Raw genomic sequence first — 13,016 nt, 5'->3', positions numbered from 1 at the left:
GCCCCACCAATCAGAGCGGTAGCACGCACCGCCCTCGTCGCCCGTCGGGAGCTACCGGAGACTACGCGTCCCAGAAGGCCGTGCGCCCTACCGCCGCCGCCGGTCGGCCGGGCGCGGCGCCGCGGGGCACGCTGGGATTTGTAGTCCGCCCCCAGCCCGCCGCTCCTCTCCGGGTGACCGAGGCTTGCCCCCTGCCGAGACCCCGGAACTTGGAAAGAAGGAGCGACAACCCCCCCCCCCCCCCGCCGCGGATAGCGGAGGCCCTTGTCGCCCCTCTGGCAGCCCGACCGCAGCCCTCAGGCTGGGAGCGAGCGAGGCTACAGCGGCGGGAGGGGAAGGAGCACGCCTTTTCGGCTCTGCCGTCCCCGGTCTCGAGCACGCCGGGGACCGGGACCCCCGGCTCCGGTGGGCGCCACGCGACACCCGGGCGCTTCCCGGGCCCGGCGGAACAAAAGACGGCGGCGGCTGTTCCCGCCCGGAGTGGCACCGCTGAGCGCCGGGCCCCGCCCGAACGCTTCCCGGGGCACCGGAAGCCGCCTCAGCGAGGAGGCTCGGGGCCGCGCCAGCTGGGGAGGCTGCGGGCCGGAGCGGCAGGAGCCGGTGGGTACCGCCGCGGTCGGGGCCTAGCGGCGGGCACAGCCCGCCCCCGGCCGGCTGCAGCGCCCCGCGCGTTCCCCGCTCGGCAGCGCGGCCCCTCCGTGCCTTTCGGGGTGGCCGCCTCGGCCCCGTGGCACCCGCATCCCCTCCGGACGTACGGCTTCTCCTCTCCCCTTTCCCTCCGGGCCGGGGCTTTGGGCGCTCGGAGCCGCCCCGCTTCCCCGGAGCAGCAGGACCGTGAACCGGGGAGTCCAGTCCACCGGCCAGCAGCTTGCCTTTGCCGGTTAGTTTTGTCCCCCCGGCAGGCTGCTTACCGGCAGCTTGGGGTGCGGTGAGGTTTCTGCTCCTTTATGGTTAAAGGTTGTTATTGCCGCACGTGAGGAACTGCTCGTTTATCAGCTGCGTGCAGCCATTTATCCCGCGAAAAGGAGATGGGAAGGGAAGCCAGCACCTCATACTTAGTTCTTTAACTTAGGAATTGCTCCCGTAACACTCATTGCAACTTTAGAACTTCAGTTCATAGAGCTACCTGAAACAAAATATCCTGTGGTGGGTAAATAAGGATCGAGTACATGTAATATTTACCTTTAAGTATACACCTGTAGGAGTCCCACATCTGATAAACAAGTCTAGACTGTGACTTAGCTTTGGACATAAGACAAACTCGGCAATTCATCAGTTTCAGACCTTCTCCTGAATTTTTCTGTTTTAGGGCCTTGATAAAACAAAGATGTTTCCTCACATACAACGATGCTGCTTCCACACACCTTTCAAAGTAAGTTTCTGAAGCCTTTTTTGCTGTCTGTTTTTCTTTAAGTAACAAAAGATGTGAGTGGAGCATTGGAAAAAAAGTGACTTACAAGTTGGAGCAGCCACATGTTTATCACTCAGCTTTTCTGAGAAAATTCCTAGGTTCTACAATAGCTTTTAGCCAAAGCTAAGATATTTCTTTTATAAAATCAAATTTTATTGTTTAAAGGTCTTTTTTCCTCTCTCTTTTTGGTAGAGTAGTGAGGGGATAGTAGCTGGTTTCAGGGGTGACCTTGTCCTACTTCTGTAATCATTTTATATTCTGCTCTGAAAAGGACTTCTCTATCTTAACTTAAAAATGCCTTAAGAGTGCACTTGTGGGTGGAAGGATAGGTGGATATACAAACCTTTTGTAGCGAGTAAGGTTTGCTTACTCACTTGAAGAGCCTAGTTGCTCTTCATCAGCTAGCTTGTGAAAGCTGTATCAGGTTAATGAGTTAAGTTAAAAACACCTGCAAATCGAGAGGAGGGGCAGCTGTGATGTGACCTGACTTGGAAAACTACTTGGTACAATATTTCATAGGTAGTTTAGGTAACTGTAGATCTGTAAACCTACATTGTAAGGTGTTCAGAACAAGTTTTATACTTGCAGCTCCAGAAGTTAACCGTACCCAGACTACTACTATATGGAAAGAATAAGACAACTTGGTCTTCTCTCAGCCTCCAGCTGCAGAGAAATGTGTGTCCTCTCTCAAGATCTCCAAGCCTCAACCCAGCATCAGTATATGCGACTAAGCTCCAGGCTTTTCATACCTCTTCCCCCTTCTTCAAGAAGAAAACCCCCAAAGAATCTGAGACCAAAGAATTGGGCATCTTGCAACGAAGTATGAAATCACTGAAGGATTCTCCCAAGCCAGCCCTCTACTTGAGCCTTGCAGGGCTAATTCCATTTGTTTCTGTTCCGCTGTTAATGGCCATCCAAGGGACCTACTACCCAGAGCTGGCGTTTGCTCAGATTACGTATGGTGCCGTAACAGTCTCTTTCCTAGGAGGGAAGAGGTGGGGGTTTGCTCTCCCAGAAAACAGCCCAGCCAAGCCAGACTGGCTGAACCTGGCTAACAGTACAGTTCCTCCTCTACTTGCCTGGCAAGCCTTACTTTTTAAAGATACCACACCTGGTGCAATAATGCTAGTAATGGCCTTGGGCATAGCACTACATTATGACCTTTCCCTTCTTCCTACTTATCCTGGGTGGTTTAAAGTACTGAGGGTAGTGGGAACAGTGGTGATGGTATTATCACTGTTAGCTACTGCAGCATTGAAGACTATTTCAGAGGAGCAGCGAAGTAACAGAAGAAATAAATGGCAGAACACAAAACAATAAATCAATAGGAAAAAGCTATTTATCTGCCAATAAGGTATTTGTATTGAGTTTCAGGGGAAGTAAAGACTTATTTATGCTTAGAAGTTGTAGGATGGCAGGGATCAAGAAGCTTATTCTCAAAGCGAACAACTTCGCTAGTTTAGGAGGGAAGGATTGTAAATAGCAGTGACTTCCAAGGCAGGCATGAGTCTGTCCTTATCTGTAGAACAAAGCATCACTCTTGAAGGAGGTGTTACTGTCATATGAATTTAAAATGGAGATTCTAATGAGATGCGTATGAACTGCTCTATGCTGAATTATTAAAGTATCTGGTTTAACTATAACGTGTGATAATGTTCTGTAGTGGGGAGAACAACTGTGCAGTCACGAACAGTAACAAGGTGAAAGCAGTTCTTCTAGTTTAGCATTGAAAGAAGCAGCAGAGAATTATGCAAAAGTACATACGTGTTCAATTCCTACGTTGTGGAACAAAACTCTTCTCTGTCTTACTTCAGCTGAGGTCCTGAAATGCTATGTGATGAAGTGCTAGTTGGGTAAGAAAGGATAGGCAAGGTTTGTTTGCTGTGGCAAGCCAAGGTCAGCACTCACCTAAAATATGTCAGAGAGCTGCTGTGATGGAGTGGGGAGAGCTAGAAGGGGAAGCTTTGCATCTTTGACAAGGCCCCACAAGAGACAGAAGGTTAACTTCCTACTCAGGCTTACTTAAATGAAAAAGGATACCTGGGCCATCTGTTCCTAGGTTTTGTTTGGACTTAGGACTGCCTAGCCAAGGAAGCTGCATGCAACATAGCCATAAAGATCTGTCATACTCCTAAATTAAAGTACTATTAACTGATGATATGACACAAGGACTCAATTGCTGGGACTAAGGGATCGGATAATGAGATTGAAAGTAGTTTGTCTTTTCTTCCTCCTCAAAATTCATTTTATTTGAGCACCTGGAGCAGGTCCAAATGGATTTGTAGCCTGCAAAGCATTCACGATAGGCCTGTCATTGAAAATACTGCAGAAGCCTATGCTCTTTGTACTTAAGTCTTCCTAACATATAATTTAGGGGAAGAATATACAACCTAAGTCACATGGTTTTTCTTTTCTAGCCTCAACTACCTCAAGAAACCTATGAAATTGTATGTGGGCATATTTACTGTAGGCTTTTTACCTTAAGTATTCTTTAAGTACAGTATAAGATGCAAGAAGAAAGCTGAAAAGTGACATCCACACACAGTCTTGGGACCAATTTAGATAATCCTGGTAGTTCTCTTAAAGCACTATTCTTCACTGTTGTTCTATACAGAATAACAAATTTTAAGTGACAGCGTGTGCTTTATCTGTTCATTCTGCAAAGAACAGACATTTAAGAAGCCTGTCTATCCTGGAGTCATCTTACATGGTATTGCTGAAACAGCAGCTATGTACATGGGCCTGTAACTTTTGTAACCTGTTAACCTTTACACATTAACAGCATCATGCCTCTGAAACAGCAATATATTTCAGTGCTCTCTGAATATAAATGAAGTAAAATTGAGTTTGTGAATGAAAACAGTTCTTTTATTCTTTCTTACTTAGACATGGTGTTTTTTAAGGTGGGTCCAGAGAAGAGTACTGCCTTACCCCGAGTCAAGCCAAAGAGGTGCTGAGTATCAGAGACCATAATCAACTGACTTCAAAGTTTCATTCAAACATGATAGAATCAGCTACAAAAACTGGAGAAGGTAACTTCATATAACAGCAGACTCCCTCAAGCTCCACTAAACCAGAAAGTTTATGTGTAGGGATCAGAAGTGAATGTGTAGTTCCCAAACTAATAAAATAGAGCTAATGTAATGTTTCTCAAATGGTTCACAAGGGATCCTGCAATGTAAAGAAGAAAGCCTAAGAAATACCTATCATTTGATCCCTGAGAGGGCTGCACAGAGCTGGCAAGGCAGCCAGACTTCCAAGAAGTCTGAGTGATTTTACACTGAGAAGAGAAATGCATGACTATTTTACCAGAGAAATGTGTTACTCGCACCTTTCAAATAGTCAACATTTATAACCAATCTTCTCCTAGTGTCCTACTGGGAAATTGGATTTCCAGTTAAAAAAAAAAAAAAAGATGACCTGTTATATGAAAGTGGCAGTAATACAACTCATTGTGATAGGAAAGCACCCTATTCAAGAGCATTCCACAGTCAGTTCTGAAAATGCATTTTATTATGAAAAACTGTTTAAAACAAGCTTAAACTTGGGGGGAGAAAAAAAAAAGACAGAATAAACATTAGTTCACACACATAAGAAATCCTTTTGAAGTAAAAGCACACACAAGATCATAGAACAATCAGAGAAACAAATGCTCCATCATCTAGCATGTTTTAGCCTGGCAATCTCCCAACACTATGTTAGAATGTAAGACCAAGATTCTTAAGGTACCTGCAACACTCACCTTGGACAATTTTATTCATGTATTAATTTGTTAATTTTACACAGGGGATATTGACCTAGACAGCATGAATGCTCCTTTGTCTACACAGTGCAGGCTTCCTGTTTTGTGACATTCCAGTTCTGGTTTTGTGTTCTAGAATAACACTGTCTATCAAAGTTCAAGTGGCCTTATTTCAGACTCCATCCAAATCATCCACAGCTGTGCAGAAAATGCAATCATACTGTGCAAAAAGTAACTTCAAGTACGTTAATTTAATGAATCTAGAAATAACTCCAAACTCCTAGTAGTATTGTTCTACTAAGTGTATCCAAGCTAAATACAAACTCCTTAAGACAAAACACGCTAATAACCTCACTTTAATGCTGAATGCAGCAAATTCTATCACAAAACACTCTGTCCACTCAAATTTGGAAGAGGCAGGATATGAGACATAGCAAGGATGAACGTGTGTACCTTGTAGAATAGCATGTATTCTAATGCCAAGTCTCAGCATGTGTCACAGGGTAAAACACATTTAAATAAGGAAAAGTTAAAAAAAAAGGGGGAAAAAGGCTTTCCCTGTATTTTTTTTCATAATAAGAGCAGTCCTAAACAGAACAGCTAATCTAATGAATAGCATTTCCATTTAAAATTCATCAGAGCTTACACAAAAAGAAGCTCTACTGTCATCACTGATATCACTGAGAAGAAAAGCCTGTGCTGAAGTGGAATGACATTATTAGAACTGTGAGAACAACCTTCCAGAACAGGAAATTCTCAGCCACTCACTATCCAGGTTAGGGAGTGACTAGAAAGTAAATATCCAATTCATATTTAATGCCCATCACATCCAGCAGCAGCAAAGAGGCTCAAATGCATCAAGGTCATAAGTAGAGGTACCAAGTCTTCCCCATCTGTTATCTTCTCTTCCTTGTTTTCCTCCAGAAAAGGACAACTAATGCTAACCAAGTAACCCATCTGCTCTTATCTACAGGTAACTCCTAGCTGTCTATAGTAACCTCCTTCCAGATTGTAAGGCCAGCTAAAGATGCTAGCTTTGGTGCACCTTAGAGAGTTAACAACCTGATTAATGTCTCTAATGTGCTGGAATGATTTCTACAGATTTTTACAGGGCAAACTCGCCATTTATTTCAGTGAGCTTAATCCCGTCATAAGGGGCATTCCTACTCTTAACAGAATACTTCCCAAGACAGATGTTGGATAAGCCAATTTGAAGGGCAAGAGTTTTAATATTCCCTTTTGCTCAGGAAAAACTCTCTGATCTAGTTCTCCACTGTCTCCACTGAAGCTCCTGTCTTAGAAGAGGTTTCTGGCCAATGAAACCGGAAATCTGAGGAGACGGATTTACTCATTCCTTGAATGAGTTTTCTTCTTTGGGTTTTACAGCACAGCCACACCTCCTTCGCAGCGGCTGGTGATCATGTTGGCAATTTCAGTCCAACTGTCCATATGAGGGTTATAAACTTCAACAGAGTCAGAGGTTACTGGAGCAGCAAAATCATGACTGGGAGCTCGGCCTCCCGAGGCATAAAGAAATCCATTCACAGCCACAACACAGACACCAGCTCTTGGTATCTTCATTGATGCAACTTCAACCCACTTTTCCTAATGAGAAGGTGAAAGAGCCAACAAGTAGTTTTAGCATAAGCCCAGATTCTGATAAAAGTAACTTTTAAAGCTTAAAGACTGAAACATATACAAAAAACACTATGTATATCTCTCACAGGCTCCGATATGGTATGTGTATGGTATCAAGAGGATTATCAAGACTGTAATGACAGCACTTTCACAAGTGGTTGAAATCACGCTGGTCACTGAAGAACAGATCACATAGTGTCTGTACACAACTACTCTCCCTTTCTTCAGTCACTGCAAGATGCAGTCTGTCTCCAAAATAGAGAATGGTATGCAGTTTTAGGTGGGAAATAAGGAAAACTAGATTCAGTTCCAAAAGCAAAACAGAATGGCACACTGGATTATGCTCTGCTTTTAACAGTAGCTACTGTTCCAAAGAGCATCACAGAAACATAAGCAATAATAGTCAGGAATAATTTCTTATTTTATTCAAAAGCTTAAGTGTTCAAAGTGATTTTTCTAGCCATGCTGAAACACTACTACATTTTGATGCAGAAGAAAGATCCTCAACTTTTGCAACAAAGGGCAACTCTTACTTTTTCAGGGATTTTTTTTCTCTCTTGTCAGATTATTGACCATTCTATTGCAGAGGGGGAATCTATCCCCCCATCTTAACCCTAACCAATCTACAGTAGATCTATGCATCATCAGTATTGGTTAGCTTTCAGTTTCCCAAAAGCATGCATACAATCTTCATAAACACTCCACTAAATCAGATAGCAAGATTCTAGAGACTGGTCAGGACAGAGGAACCCTGAGGTCACTGAAACTTTGTTTCACTTGGTTTACCAGCCAGTAGTGAAAAGAAAATAGAATTTCCAGCTTTTTAAAGAAAGGAAGCAAGCTACCTCTATAGCATCTTACACAAAGTTGACGCAGTCTACATTTATGAAAGAAAGGGACTGTACCATACCTCTTCAAAGGAGTATCTTTCTACAGTAGCAAGTGCATCCTGAGATTCATTCCAGCCTCCCACAGCATAGATACAATCATTGAGAGCAGCTACACCAAGATACGCTCTTCGGGTGCCCATTGGAGCGAGCTCAGACCAACGTTTAGATATTGGGTCGTAGACTTCAACGGAACACAGCTCTACTCCTTCATTGCTGATACCACCAACAACATAAATCAAACCTGTAGAAACATAGTTTTTCTTCTATTAGGTTTCATAATAGAAAGGTTTGAAAGAGAGAAAATGTTTGTCACGATACAAGTTTCAGCCTGACATTAAGATGGTTTAAGAATGCCAGATAAAAGTCCTCCATTTGTCTAGTAGTAGCATACATAAAGCTTTCAAATTAGTAACTTGTGGTTCAAGCACTAGAAACTCTGTTGAAAGCACTAAATAAGCAAGTGCAGGGGAGAAAATTCAGAAGGCTGCAACTGCTGACAAGGCCTGGATCAAATCCTTAATAAGCATGTTCATAGATCAAGTCTTTAGACATGTCTGTCTTAAAATAACCTGTGGCAACTCTTCAGATTGTCACAAAGACACACACAAACCCAAATATGGGAGGTAAATAAAAGCAGTATCAGGAAGGACAACAAACTGTTAAAGACTAGCTGGATAACCACACTGGCAGCCATGTAAAAACTGTTCTCATGAGATAAAAGGCAGAAGACAGAGAGAATTTTATAGTCTTTGAGTTCTGTAGAATTAAAGATATGGTACTAGAAGGACAAATAAGTGAGGCACAAGCTTGTGCAACTGACAGCACAGTACAAGACAAAGCTAAAAATTCATGACTGAAACATAAAGCTTCACAATCCAATGGCTCGTGGAACTGTTTATGGATACAAACTTAACAATATTCACCTTGCATTTCACAACACCCAAAGCAGTAACGGGGCACAGCCATGCTTCCCACCACATCCCAACTATTTTCTTCAGGATCAAATCTTTCAATTGTGTTGCCAATCTCTGCTCCAACCCAGCCTCCTGCAAATAACGGCAAACAATTTAATGGCATGAAGCTAACCTATGGTGCACTGTTCCAGGACAAATTCCGACACCAGCATGCAATCTACAATGGAAATAAGTTATAACTGAACAATAACTAATCCACAAAGATTTGGTTTACCAATGCTCATGTACACAGCTGTTTTTCAAAACTGAAGTTTGCAAATTTGCAACACCAAGATGTAATATTTAAGATCAAATAAATTTACAAGTTCCATGAATTAACACCTTTAAAATTAACTTCACCTAGGAAAAAACCCGAAACTTACCCAAAGCATAGATAGCGCCATAGCACGTGCACACTCCCAGTCCACAACGGGGATGGTTCATCGAAGCCACAGTGGTCCACTGCTTAGTAACAGGATCATAACATTCAGTACAGTCAAAAATCATTGAGTCCTTCTCACCTGCATAATTAGAGCAAGAACAGAGACAGGGGAAACACAATGTTTTGCACTGCAGATACAGAAGCATTCTTCAACTCCTTCCAGGACAGGCAACATTTGTATACAAGATCTTTCTTTCAGCTAGCCAAATGGCCAAAGTAGCAAAAGCTTCATTTATACCTAGAACTGAATCATCACTAGGAACAGCTTTCATCAACAGTTCCCTGAAACATTACTGAAATCATCAGAGGAGTGAACAACCAGTGCTACACACTTTTTACTCTGCAGCACAACTGATGGGGTTTTCAAGACCAAAGAATGTGTTCTGCGGTGACAAAAACAGTATACATATGCATTTTTTAACGATGGGCTGGTAGAGCTACTCATCACATCCTTGTACAAACACACATAACAAGCCTTTCCAGGTAGGCAGACCACAAGTGGTCTGTCCCGTATTACTGCTTTTTATGCTACGGGCTTCTGCTAGACTACAAGTGAAATGCTATTAGTGGTGGTACACAAAGTCCACAGAATATCCAACATCTCTTAGTGTATCTGCACATGTCCACATGCTTATCTGTAAGTTGCTATACCATGAAGGAAGAGCAACTTAGTAAAAAATGACTAATATAGGAGCCTAAACAGGCATTCACAGAACAGTGATGGTAGAGAACCAAGGAACCTTAATTCAACTCTTATTATATCTAAAAGTTGTACTGTCTACTGTTGGATTCCTCAGAAACACTTGCAGGAAGAAAAATTTACAGAATCTCCATTCATAAGTATCCATGTAACAAAGAAAGCATGTTTCAGCAGTTACCTCCAATGGCATAGACCATTCCTCCCACCACAGCCACACCCAGCCCACTCCGAGCCTGGTGGAGAGAGGACACTGTGGTCCAGTAGTGGCTGAAGGTGTCAAATCGCTCCACGCAGCTGAGGGCTCTGCTGTCACTCCAGCGTCCTCCTTGCAGTCGGGTGTACCCACCTAGAAAGTAAGTGGAAAGATCATGGCTGGGTAAAAGCTTTCTGTTCATCCCTATACTCCTGCATCCAAATCATCAAAAAAATTACAGGAACAGCCATTAGCCACTTTTAGTAGGAACTGGACTTTTCCAAGTAGCATTCTTTCTCCAGCACACAAGGAAGAATGGTAACCTTGAAGGTCACATAACTTGTGCCTGAGCTGACCACTTCACCACAACACTACAAATATTACCATTTGTGTTCTTAGTAAAACACAGACCAACTAATAGCCTTTGCTATCTTAAGTCAGTGTTACTTCCCACAGAGTGAAACAAGAGCATTCCCTTCCAATAGAAAGCTGCAGCTTTGCTGAAAACTTGCAATTTCAAGTATCCCATCACATGAACCAAAATATCGTGGACAGAGAAAACTTTCAGCCTTCAGAAGAACAAGGAGTGTAGTGAATTTGTATACACCATTCCAGCAGTGAACCACGGGCAAATCCTCTGCTGATTTGCAGCTTTCCACCCAAGGCAAATAATTTCTAAAAGGCAAATCTAGGCTTTGAATGCCATGTCATAATGACAAGAAACGTGAATGCTGCCCCTCTGTGCAATTCTAAGCAGAAAGCAGCTAATGTGGTAACTCAGCCAAATGAAACATTTTTCTGTTTTTATATCTTTTGGTTAAAAAATAAAATCCAGTATCTCCTTCAGTACCGTAATATGAGATGCTACTTCATCATTTGTTTTACAAGGTTCAAACAGCCACGTTCTAACCTACTGCATAAAGGTACTTCCTGGCTTTCCTCCGGGGACGACCTTTAGAAGCCTGCAGAAAACTGCTGACCTTGTTCTCTTTGGGAGATTTACAGACTTCACAATATTCTTTCAACAGAGTTTGCAGGGCCACCCGAAGGCTGAAATCTCGAATACCTTGAGGAAATAAGCAGAATAAAAAAGGCACAGTGAAAAGTTACAGACAATAAGTAACTCAGTTGTAGAAAAGTTACTAGTTTCTCCTGAAATAGCAGACAAATCAAGACTGCCTACTTTTATAAGACTTTTTCAAGAGCACGTTTTTAAAGTAAGCTGCGCTTATTTGTTAAAAAATAGAACTGTTTGCTATAGAGTAAATCTTTTCACTCATCATGCTCTTCATCTAAAAAAATCCATCAAAATCCCGTAACTCTGCACAACACATGGTTTGCTCAAATACAAGCATCTGATATTCTTTCTTTCCTTCTTTCACTTACTTTCTATGTATTTCAATAGCCTTTGTGCTGGTAGCAGAGGGAATCGCACAGGCTCCAGCACTTCTACGACGTATTTCTTTCTTTTCCCCACATCCTTCAAAATCCATTGCATTGCCGCTATGAAAACCTGGTACTCGTCCTCGATGCTGAGGTCCTCGCTTCGCAAGATCTTAATCAGCTGCTCTTTTGTCAGCGCCAGGAACTCCTCCCCGCTCTGCACCTCCAGGAAGTGCGCGTGGATGTAGCTCTCGGTGAACTCCATCAAGTCGTGACAGGCGATCTGCTCGGAGAACTGGAAAAGGCCGATGCAGTTCAGCGGGTCGATCTGCCCCTTCAGGAACTCGCAGCAGAGCTCCACCACCTCGGTGAGCTGCAGCATGTCGGCGGCGACGATCAGCTCCTGAACGTTGTGCTCCCCGATGCTCACCACCCCTGCGGGCAGGCACACGACAGCGGGGCTCCGCTCGAGGCCGCGGCCCTCGGGCAACCGCCACCCCGGCCCGGCCGTCGGGCAACCGTCCCCGCCGCCCCCCGCCTCAGCCGTTACCTGTGTAGATGAAGTCGAGGAGCGTGTGGAAGGTGCCCGCCTCGACGCCCGCGATCCGCACCACATCCCGGCCGGACTCCCTCATGCCACCCGCGAAGAGCGCCGCGAAGTAGGGGCTGCTGGCCGCCAGCACCAGGCGGTGCACGGCGAACGCCTCCGGGCCCACCTCCAGCCGCACGTCGCAGAAGCTCTGCCCGACGCGTAGCCGGTTGATCTGGGCCAGGAGGAGGCGGGCGTGCCGGTCGGAGAAGGAGCTCCCGGCGCCCTTCGCCGCCGCGGCGCACGCCATAGCGCTCCCTGAGGTGGCGGTACCTCGTCCCCTCCCTCCTCCCCCGCCGCGCCGAGGGGCAGCGCTGGCGCATGCGCACCGGCGCCCGCGGCGCCCCGCTCGGCTCGCCCGTGGCGCATGCGCGGGGCGGTGAGGGGTTGGGGGGTGGTGGGAGTGTGTGTGTGGTGTGCGGGCAGTTGGCGGGCCGGCGGGATCCCCCCGCTGAGGCGGGTGTGTCTGGCGACGGCGGGTTTCGTAAAAGAGGGGCTGCTGAGGGGTTCTGTGTGCTGAGCACCCTTCTCCCTCAGTGGGCGTAGGAGGCGGATCTGCCCTGGTTGTGGTACGCCTGTCTGATCTTTTGTCTGTGTGCCTGCCTGGTCACTTGGCCCTGTGGAGCCTGTTCACCCCCACAGGCACCTCTGGCCACCGCACCGTGGGCTCGCTGCCTGCTCTGCGAGGAGCTTTCTTGTCTGTGGTTGAAGCTGGTCCTCTGGTAGGTTTGCTCGCTGTGCCTGGTGCTGAGGTAACAGGTGAATGGCAGATATGCCGTCACTGCCTTCACAATCTCTGTCCCTCTGTCATGTTCCCCTCAGGCGTGCTTTATGCAAACTGGATTCCTAGCCACCTTAATCTATGCTTGGGAGAGAGAAACATGGCAGTGTTGGGGAGAAACCACAGCTACCGTCTGCCTTGGGGGAACCCCAGGGATGGGAGGCAGGGGGAACTGCCTGTTGTTAGCCCAGGACTGTGGCATCAGAGCCAGCCCGCTCACCCCCTTTCTCTATAGTGTCATGCCATGTTTGGGCCTTCATTCTAGCACGGATGTTTCATCACAGTGTTCTGCAG

The 13,016-nt window shown here is 45.4% G+C and overlaps 2 protein-coding genes across 2 annotated transcripts; one reads left to right on the top strand and one right to left on the bottom strand.

The window, feature by feature from the left end:
• Nucleotides 1–681: 681 nt before the first annotated feature.
• Nucleotides 682–3,305, top strand: TMEM69 (transmembrane protein 69). Its single transcript, XM_010582449.1, has 3 exons — nt 682–880; nt 1,310–1,372; nt 2,000–3,305. Exons 2-3 carry the CDS (start codon nt 1,328–1,330, stop codon nt 2,729–2,731), a joined length of 777 nt encoding a protein of 258 aa, XP_010580751.1. The 5' UTR covers nt 682–880; nt 1,310–1,327; the 3' UTR covers nt 2,732–3,305.
• A 2,420-nt stretch (nt 3,306–5,725) lies between these two features.
• On the bottom strand, nt 5,726–12,229 carry IPP (intracisternal A particle-promoted polypeptide). Its single transcript, XM_010582448.1, has 8 exons — nt 11,903–12,229; nt 11,356–11,787; nt 10,880–11,035; nt 9,955–10,122; nt 9,018–9,155; nt 8,605–8,727; nt 7,702–7,922; nt 5,726–6,758 (listed from the first exon to the last, which is right to left on the bottom strand). Exons 1-8 carry the CDS (start codon nt 12,189–12,191, stop codon nt 6,534–6,536), a joined length of 1,752 nt encoding a protein of 583 aa, XP_010580750.1. The 5' UTR covers nt 12,192–12,229; the 3' UTR covers nt 5,726–6,533.
• Nucleotides 12,230–13,016: the final 787 nt, after the last annotated feature.

The sequence above is a fragment of the Haliaeetus leucocephalus genome, unplaced genomic scaffold (genome assembly GCF_000737465.1).
Source record: "Haliaeetus leucocephalus isolate CR32 unplaced genomic scaffold, Haliaeetus_leucocephalus-4.0 Scaffold848, whole genome shotgun sequence".
NCBI classification, from domain to species: domain Eukaryota; kingdom Metazoa; phylum Chordata; class Aves; order Accipitriformes; family Accipitridae; genus Haliaeetus; species Haliaeetus leucocephalus.
The sequence above is the reverse complement of the archived record's forward strand: the minus strand, read 5'-3'. Positions and strand labels throughout refer to the sequence as shown.

What these genes read in the sequence shown, in the direction of transcription:
- TMEM69 (XM_010582449.1), top strand. Translation starts at nt 1,328, where the DNA reads ATGTTTCCTCACATACAACGATGCTGCTTCCACACACCTTTCAAA. An exon ending in GCTTCCACACACCTTTCAAA is followed by an intron (nt 1,373 to 1,999) that starts GTAAGTTTCTGA and finishes TTATACTTGCAG; the next exon opens with CTCCAGAAGTTAACCGTACC.
- IPP (XM_010582448.1), bottom strand. Translation starts at nt 12,191, where the DNA reads ATGGCGTGCGCCGCGGCGGCGAAGGGCGCCGGGAGCTCCTTCTCCGAC. An exon ending in AATGGTCTATGCCATTGGAG is followed by an intron (nt 9,156 to 9,954) that starts GTAACTGCTGAA and finishes CTAATTATGCAG; the next exon opens with GTGAGAAGGACTCAATGATT. An exon ending in AAAGATACTCCTTTGAAGAG is followed by an intron (nt 6,759 to 7,701) that starts GTATGGTACAGT and finishes CCTTCTCATTAG; the next exon opens with GAAAAGTGGGTTGAAGTTGC.